Raw genomic sequence first — 10,000 nt, 5'->3', positions numbered from 1 at the left:
ATCTATCTCTTCTTCTTCTTCTTCTTCTTCTACTTCTTCTGGGCACAATCCAAAAGTCCCTCCCCCACGCATACCCTAAAAAACTACTTTTATGGCAACACGATGGCATTAATTAACAAAACGTTTCCAATAAAGACTGAGTGGGGATGGGGGCAGAGAGAGACAGACACAAGAGGAAAATAGCTGACGGGAAAGATAGGGACCAAGTGGCAGAGGGGGCCGGGGAATATTGAGAGAGAGAGAGAGAGAGAGAGAGAGAGAGAGAGAGAGAGAGAGAGAGAGAGAGAGAGAGAGAGAGAGAGAGAGAGAGAGAGAGAGAGAGAAAGAAAGGCAGTGGGAGGGTGACCTGATCTCTTTGTTTTCTCGCCCCATGTGATGTCTCCGTAGGCGTTAAGTCAGTTAAAGTTGTAAAAAAAAATGTAGAGGTTCACTGGGATCAGTTCAATTGCATTAAAAATGCAGAGCCTTTTGCACCGAGCCCCTGTGCATTTCCTTGGAGAAACGTTGCAGTGGCAATCATTTAAAAACTCCTCCAGCTTGGAGCAGTTAAGTAATGTTTAGTTTCAATCTCCCGACAGCAACACACACACACACACCCATCCCCCCCAGCCCTACCCCCACCCCCCACGCTGGGAGAGCGGTGCGGCGAAACAGATTGAACATGAGCGACAAAATAAAATGTGAAAATCAAGCAAGACAGTGTCTCATTTCCATTAAAAGATAAAGTAGACGGCCTGAAAAGAAACAAACTCATTTAAAATGGCTGGCCTGTGGGTCAAGGACGGCAAACTGCCACTGTGTGATTTTCTTCCCCCCCCACATGGCCAAACAAATCAAAATGTTTGCGTTGACGCATTTCTTTGGTCTGCTTTTTTTCTTTTTTTCTTTTTTTTCCCCTTCATTTTCAATGCAGGAGGTTACATTAAAAGACTTATCTTTTCTTATTCGTTTTGATTCATTGTGTATGACATACCTTCAGGCAGTGATGCAACATATTTTAAACACCTCTTGGCGCATATTATGTGGCTTATTTTCCCCCAGTAGCATATAGCTGAAGAAATGTAGTTGTGCTAACCTGCACTGACAGCAGAGCAGGCGCTAAACAAGTAGCAAGTAAATATAGGATGAAAAGAAGAATACATTTATCAAGCGCACACACTGTATTCACAACAGCAATAAAACCTCCTATGCAAAAGAAATAATGATCATGACAGAAAAAACAGTTATTCTCCCAAATTATCGTTCAAACCTTTAAATTATGGAACCCTTGGCCTAATTGGATTCTAGCTCTATCAATTTCAAGGCACATTCTTTCATTTTCTTGTTAAATTTTCTTCTCAAAGATGAATATATTACTTTGAATCCCCCTGGCCAAAATTTCCATTGGCGTTACGCAAGGCCTAATATCACATGGAGAGAAAGAAGAGAGACGTTTCACTGAGGGACAGGGTGAACAAATCAGGCCGTCTCAATGGACTGTGTGTGTGTGTGTGTGTGTGTGTGTGTGTGTGTGTGTGTGTGTGTGTGTGTGTGTGTGTGTGTGTGTGTGTGTGTGTGTGTGTGTGTGTGTGTGTGTGTGTGTGTGTGTGTGTGCGCGCACAAGCGTGTGTGTGTGTGTGTGTGTGTGCGTAGGTGTGTGTGTGTGTGTGTGTGTGTGTGTGTGTGTGTGTGTGTGTGTGTGTGTGTGTGTGTGTGTGTGTGTGTGTGCCTCAGTCCACAGGGTGTTTATTGCGCTGGCCAGCGTGCCTCCAGCCCATCCAACAAGGTGCCTCAGTGCACTCCAGCGAGTGGATTGTGTTTCAGTGTACGGCTGTAAAACTCACAGTTCAAAATGCACGACATGTTGTTTCACCTCACTCTCGCTAACGAAAACAAAGCCTTTGAGCACAGGTATTGATTATTAATTAAAATATCAAATGTGTGACTGTCTCTTTGTTCTGTGTGTGAGTAAAATGAAGATGCCACATCAGAAGCAATCCAGATGCAATTCAGACGTAAAAATAAATAAATAAATAAATAAATAAACAATAACTACGGCTTCAGGCACGCTGAATAAATATATCATGAGCTTGTCATAAGCTTGCAGCAGAAAGTTCTCGATGCTGTGCTTGTTTTGTGCAGAGGGGGGTGAGTTTGTCTTGCATCATACAAGACCTCAAGAAACATCAGACCAATGAGCAAGATATCAAATCCAATTCCCGATAAAAAAGTGAACTGAAGACCAGTCATGGTCAGTCAGTCGGGTAAAGAGGTGAGTTATTTCAGTGCTGTGCCAAACATACTGCAGTGAGTTTACTTACTGTCAGGGTAATACAAACTGTGGATAAACTTGTGGGCTAGGGCTCTGCCTAACTGGTAATGACACTACACATAAAAAAAACACTTACACACGCAAACATGCACACGCGTACAGAGGCGTGCGCGCGCGCACACGCACACACACACACACACACACACACACACACACACAGGCTGCTTTTCGTCTTTTCTTTGTCTTTTTTCCCAACAAGAAGACAAAAGAGAGAGAGAGAGAGAGAGAGAGAGAGAGAGAGAGAGAGGAACGGAGAAAGAGAGAGAGAAAGAGGAGGGAGAGAGGGAGGAACGGAGGGAGAGAGAGAGCGAGAGAGAGAGAGAGAGAGAGGAACAGAGGGAGAGAGGAAGAGAGAGAGAGGAACGGAGGGAGAGAGAGAGCGAGAGAGAGAGGAACAGAGGTAGAGAGGGAGAGAGAGAGAGGAACGGAGAAAGACAGAGAAAGAGGAGGGAGAGAGAGAGGAACGGAGAAAGAGAGAGAGATAGGAGGGAGAGTGAGAGAGAGAGAGAGGAGGGAGAGAGAGAGAGAGACAGAGAGAAAGCAAGAGAGAGAGAGAGAGGAACAGAGGGAGAGAGGAAGAGAGAGAGAGGAACGGAGGGAGAGAGAGTGTGAGAGAGAGAGGAACAGAGGGAGAGAGGAAGAGAGAGAGAGGAACGGAGGGAGAGAGAGAGTGAGAGAGAGAGAGAGAGCAAGAGAGAGAGAGAGAGAGGAACGGAGGCAGAGAGGGAGAGGGGGAGGGAGGGAATAAATAGCCCGCGGCAGATGGTCTCTGGAACTGCATTGAGCGGTGACCTTACCTCGTTGGTGTTCCACCTGTGCCTCTCCTTTGGCAGCGAGGAGCATTTTGGTAGACATTCAAGCAGCTTTTTGGGCAGGTATATTTTCAAATGTCCATGTTCATCTGGAAGACAAAAAACAATAGGGGATACAAAAAAAAGTCAGTTGACACAGTCGTCACAGTCGTGTGTGTGTGTGTGTGTGTGTGTGTGTGTGTGTGTGTGTGTGTGTGTGTGTGTGTGTGTGTGTGTGTGTGTGTGTGTGTGTGTGTGTGTGTGTGTGTGTGTGTGTGTGTGTGTGTGTGTGGGTTTGGGTGTGGGTGTGGGTGGGTGTGTGGGTGGGTTAGTGTGCGCGTGTGTGCGTTTGTGTGCATGAATTTGTGTGTTTGAGAGACAGTGAGGACAGAGGAAGAGAAGAGGAAGAGTCAGTATTTGTCAGACAATACTGTATGTACTATGTCTGACTGTACAATATGTAGGGGAGAAAGGTAGACAGAGAAATTGATAAACTGAGAGGGAAGGTGTGTGTATGTGTGTGCGCGTGTGTGTGTGCGTGTGTGTGCGCGCGTGTGTGTGTGTGTGTGTGTGTGTGTGTGTGTGTGTGTGTGTGTGTGTGTGTGTGTGTGTGTGTGTGTGTGTGTGAGAGAGAGAGAGAGAGAGAGAGAGAGAGAGTGAGAGTGTGTGAGTGAATGAGAGAGACACAGAGAAAGATAGAAAGAGAGAATGAGAGTGAGCGTGTGAGCGTGTGAGCGTGTGCGTGCGTGCATGCGTGCATGCATGTGTGTCTGCTGCGTGCGTGTGAGTGGATAGGTGCGTAAAGAGCAAGATCGTGGGTGGGGAGAATATGAGAGGATGGACAAAGGGAAAGAACATACACAGTTAGAGAAAGAGAGAGAGAGAGAGAGAGTGAGAGAGAGAGAGAGAGAGAGAGAGAGAGAGAGAGAGAGAGAGAGAGAGAGAGAGAGAGAGAGAGGGAGACATGCGAGTTTGGATCAGCTGAGCTCCACTGCAGTCTCAACTGAAACAATGTATATATATATATATTGCATACACATGCTCATGCTTTGGACATGTGTCTCTCTCACGTACGTACATTCCCATGTGCACACACGCACGCACACATAGCCAAATACAGACGTACACAAATACACACACCACACACGCACACACACTGTACAGAGGGAAAATTCCCTGCTAGCTGTTCTATATTGTTTAAAATATTAAAAACTCCATGCTTCAGACAATACAGAAAAGTAGATACAGAATACATTTGTATCTGTCCCAGGCTTCCCCATCAATATACTACAGCCAACATGGCACCACAAAACCAAGCAACATAACAGGCTACACGACCGGCACTATGTGAACTGCACTACGTGAACTGCACTACGTGCGTGTGAGAGTGTGAGAGTATGTGCTCTACGCCTTTGCATGCTGCTTAGTGCACAGTGCCCTGTGAAAGGTTAGGTTTACGGATGGTTTTACTCTGAGCACAATTTTACAACAAATTTGCCATTTCCCTTGCTTAGTTCGCTGTTCTTGGCAAAACTAAAACGGCAGAAACATTACTTTATCAACAGGTTAGAGTACAGAAGAGCATTTTCGTATTTAGCAACACAACTTTGCTGAGGCTACAGGAATTTGCCAACACGGCGGGAAAACTGTGCAAACCTCATCACATGACAAATGTGCTTTCCCACGACATTGAGGACCACAAGTTAACTTGCAAAGGCGTTGCACTTGCACATCAATGCGGTATGCATTGGCATAAGATACACATACGCCTTTACATGATGCCAGTCTGCTACATCAGATCAGTAGCAATAGGCAGACAACTGACCTCTGTTGGCCAATTAGCAAGCTGGTACGCAGCATGTTACGTTTATTCTTTTTTTTTTTCTAAAATCATCTGGGTTAATATGTAAATTAGCTGATTATCATATTTGCTGTAGTAGCTACGTATATCGTGTTTTTATATAGCATACTATATTTGAAGAGTTCAGATGCAAAAACCCCTAACTCCATTTCTGAAGACCTGCACTTCTATATTTTTAGAGAACCCCGTTGTTGGTTTGGTTTGCATTCATGTACTTGATAATACATATAAATAGTTATATTACATAAATAAAATTAAAAAGTATGCAATTTTGATAGCTTTGTATTAACTAAAAAATAATTAAGATTATTTTCTGAAATGGCACTTAGGGGGTTTTGCATCTGAACTCTTCATTTGTGTTCATGTGTCTATGTAGGCAAATGCTTGAATAGAGCCATCCTACTGAATTAAATGTTTACAATGTGCTTTTGCTACAGCGAAACCAAAACAAAGACAAATTTCCACTTTTTGGAAGACAATAACAAAGGAGTTTGTTACCAAATTACTAGCAGCTTCAAGTTCCCTGACGTTTATTTCATTGCAGCTAATCAGACAGACACAGCCCCAAAAGTCCGATAGAGTCAGACGGACCCTTGCAGCTGCGAATTCCTCCAAGCGCTAAGAGGCCTCGGGCCAAATAAACAAGTCACTGAACTGCATCAGCAATGTGCCCGAGACATAGAATTAGTCTACAGCACGACTGAGCAGCAGACATTGAAATGGGTGTTAACAGGTAAAGCTTATACGCTTGCCACTATAAAATGTACCAGTATTTCAACCTTAGCCTCGCTGGCTCTTGCAAAAAGTTCGGTCTGGCAAGCCATCCATAGTGTAGATAGGCCTAAGTTATCGTTGGCAGAATCAATCAAGTACACGTATATACTATGGATCATCAGAGCTCAACCAATAAGACCACTGATTTCACTATGTTACATTTTTTCTATCCAGGAATTTCAACAATATGTCAAGCACCTTGGGATATGTGAAATGTTTGCTATTACTGTAAACACAAGCCATTGGGGAGGCAAAAACACACATGTGAAACAAATCTATAGTCATGTTGATATCGCTATGTCTGTGTGTGTATCATAGCTGTAAATTGCACTACTCTGACTTTGAAAAGCCCTGTAATATGGAAAACAATATACAAAAACTACTAACTAATGAAGAAGAAACTGATGGCTAGTCGACAGACAGGTACACTGCAGCCCAGCATCAGCTGCAGTTGGGCATCAGGCCCTTTCGGCCACAATCCAAAATGGAAGAAAACTGAGGAGGGGAGGGGAGTGGTTCCAGGCTGCAGTGTTGAGCTGCATGTTGAGCTATCCACAACTAATATATTAATATGGAAACTATAATTATACAGAAGTTATTATTATAAGGCTAACAAGCCTTTTTCTTAAATGATGAAGCAGAGTTGGATGGGATGGCTAACTGACAGACAGACAGACATACTCCAAGCCAATAACACCTCCACGTTGGGCGTCAGGCCCTTTAGGACACAATCCAAAATGGAAGAAAACTGAGGAGGGGAGGGGAGTGGTTCCAGGCTGCGAGTAAATATTGAGCTACCGACAACTAATACATTGATACGGGAAAAATATACAATAGATATTATTAATATATCTAAGGTTAACAAGCTGATTTGTAGCTGATGAAGCAGAGATGGATGGCTTGCAAATCCACAGACAGACGCACTTGCGAGGCAGCCAATAACACCTCCGCGTCAGGCGTCAAGCATCAGGCCCTTCAGCCTCAATCCAAAATGGAAGAAGCCCAGGGAGGAGGAGGAGGGGGAGGGAGAGGGGAGGGGGAGCAGAGCCGTACCACCAGGCTGCAAGTAGGTTTGCCAGTGAAGCATGGAGGAGAGAGAGGGGGGAAGACTGCAATTGCCTTCCAAGGGCAATTACCATGGGGCCATATGCCAGAGCCTCTCCCATTCTTATACCCTGTCTATCTGTCTCCTTCTTTCCTCCATTTTTTTTTCTTCTTCTTTCGTTCTGTCGTTCGCGCTGTGGCTTATAAGAGTCTGGCAGGGCCTGTCAAATCACTGCCATTTACCCTCATTGTTCTGGAGAACAATTTCTAAATGACTATGATATTGTCTGCAACTGTGAATTGCATCCAATTATAATCAATGTGCTACTACGGCGTTATACTATAGCAGCTACCAGTCTACCACCAGGGCTGAACTGGCCATTTGGCATAGCGGGCATTTCCCGGTGGGCCCGGCACCCTCATGGGCCCCTATTTTCAGAAATGTAAAACAACAAAACAAAGGGGGGGGGGTTACATTTCTGAAAATAGGGGCCCACTAGGGTGCAGGGCCCACCGGTGAGTCAGTTCTGCGCCGCAAATGATGAGGGGCCCCTTTAATCTAAAAGTGCCTGGGCCCTATTTCTCCCCCAGTCCGGCCCAGTCTACCACCGCTTGCCACGCTCGACGCTCTCCTCTTTTCCAGCCTCCCGCCTGCCTGAGTGCCACCAGCCACCCACATAATGTGCAAATCTAATTTCAAAATAAAAACACACACTTGCATTCCTCTTGAGGATGAATAGGATGAAGGAACACGGCTAATAACACAGCACATCAACACAGGAAAACACACAGAGGCACAGACATACACGCACACACACACGCATACACACGCATACACACCCATACACACCCATACACACGCATACACACGCATACACAGGCATACACGCACACACACACGCATACACACGCATACACACGCATACACACGCATACACACGCATACACACACAAACACACACACACACACACACACACACACACACACACACACACACACACACACACACACACACACACACACACACACACACACACAATTACAGTGTTATCCCTAAGTATACAGGCATGGGTAGGAACACAGCCCAGTATTATGTGGAGTTTACATGCCCACGTCATCGTGCTGTTCGAGACTTTAGTACCCCAGAGATGAAGGGCACATGTCAACACAAACACAAAAAAGCCCGAAATTAACTTTGGTTTGGGAAAGCAAACACTATCATGTGTATTCATGACATTTGGTGGTGAGAAAATAATTAGGTCTTTCTCTCAGAAATATTACAGAGAATTAATGGGAATTTGTTTTCCAAAGCTATCCCACCCCCAGCCCCAACCCACCACCAACAAAAACAACACAAAGTTCTAGGTAACATAAACACAAAACAGCCTTGCAATTTACATAGAAAATGAGGCTTGTGTTTTTCTTTTTTATTTGTTTGTTTGTTTGCTCACTTAAATCCAAACAGCTTATCGCTAACTATGAGGCTCTAAAGATACGCGGCGTCTGCCAGTCACGATGACATGACAACAGTCTGTCATGTGTTGGCTGAAACATCTCAGTGGATGAAGTCCATAAATAAACAAATTCGCAAATTAACAAATAAATAATGAAAAAAACAAACAAATCAAAAACCTGTGGATGTTGATAATTAGGATGGTGGAATAAATCTCAAACCAAACATGACTCAAGCACATTATAATTGTTTATTTGTAAGGATACGAGGGGGAAAATAATCAAGTAGTGTTCTCAGTTTGAGGTTGCTGATTTGTTTGTGTATTTAGGCCTTCCTCTGTGTTTCTCCTCATTTGTTGTTGTTGTTGTGTTTGTTGGTTGGTTTGTTTGTTTGTTTTGACTGGGCAGGCCACATAAACAGCGGGCAGGGTCTAGACATCCCATCACTCCCGCGGTGTCTAGCTATGGTCTGTGGGAATACATCCACACTGCTGCCTGCCCGGGCTTGGTGACAGCATGCCAATGTTTCAACCATGAGTGGCTGACGCCATTTGTGCCTGCCTGCTAGCTTATTTATTTATTTATTTATTTATTTATTTATTTATTTTATTTATTTATTTATTTATTAAGCCTCGTTCCTCTGATGGAACTCTATGCTGTGGTTCAACCATGAGTGGGTGACACGATTTGCACCTGCCTATTTTATTAATTATTTATTAGCCTATTTTTTACGTTGTATTTTTTGTATTTATTTAGCCTTGTTCCTCTGATGGAGATCTGTGCTGGCAGGACTTTTCCTGTTTTCTTTTTTTCTCCTTTCGAGCAGCGAGACACGTGCCAAGTAGGCCAAGGCAGGCGTATCCTCTCTCCTGATCCCTTGCAGACAGACAGACAGACAGGCTAACTGAAGCAACGTAGCTTCGCCACGCACGCGACCTTGTGGCTCGACACTTACAGTAATAACTTAGCTCTTAGCACTGCAGGCTACGTATGAACTTCAACACCACCTCGCTTCATCTTAAGGAATTTAAGCCACTCTTTGCAATATTCCCATGATGATGAAAATGCTAACATTAAGATAATGTAATGTCAGCTGGCCTGTGTACAGGATTTTGGAGCTTCTTGAAGCTTGGATGTGCGGCTCATCGAGGGCCATGACCCGGCCCATATCCTTAGTGCTTTCACACCTGAGAAACCTGGCTACATTTTTTTACAGGCCTGCCTCAGCTCACAGCACATTCATATAGCATCATTTTACTTGCCTTATACCATGGCATATTGTAAATAAACAAACATATTTCCCCCTTTTTGCACAATCTAACCTCCTTGGCTACAGTGATAAGTCAAATGTCAGAATGGTTTATGGTATCTCTGAAATACAATCTCGCAAGTTTCTTCCGTCTTTGAGCTGCTGCCCACATATCACCCCTCCCACCCCAAACACCACCCCACACACAATCACACACGCACGCACGCGCACACACAAACACGCACACACGCACACACATATACACACATACACAATCTCACACACACACACACACACACTCACACACACACACACACACACACACACACACACACACACACACACACACACACACACACACACACACACACACACACACACAGGCATTCACCACCCCGCCTCCTCCTCCTCCGCCTCCTCCCCGCCAACATAGCATTGCGCGCCGCGCGTCACTGATGACATGTCACGGCACATCTACAGAATCCAATTACACCATCGCGGGTTTGCTAAGTTTGCA

General features: G+C 44.6%; 1 protein-coding gene across 1 annotated transcript in view; it reads right to left on the bottom strand.

The window, feature by feature from the left end:
* Window positions 1-10,000, bottom strand: part of camta1a (calmodulin binding transcription activator 1a) — a 1,011,609-nt gene that overhangs the window by 957,723 nt on the left and 43,886 nt on the right. The window contains exon 3 of the mRNA XM_063208398.1: window positions 3,109-3,212. Coding sequence (XP_063064468.1) covers window positions 3,109-3,212 — 104 coding nt within the window. The remainder of the gene's footprint in view (window positions 1-3,108; window positions 3,213-10,000) is intronic.

The sequence above is a fragment of the Engraulis encrasicolus genome, chromosome 10 (genome assembly GCF_034702125.1).
Source record: "Engraulis encrasicolus isolate BLACKSEA-1 chromosome 10, IST_EnEncr_1.0, whole genome shotgun sequence".
Lineage (NCBI taxonomy): Eukaryota > Metazoa > Chordata > Actinopteri > Clupeiformes > Engraulidae > Engraulis > Engraulis encrasicolus.
Note: the sequence above shows the minus strand (reverse complement) of the source record. Positions and strands in the feature narration are given on the sequence as shown.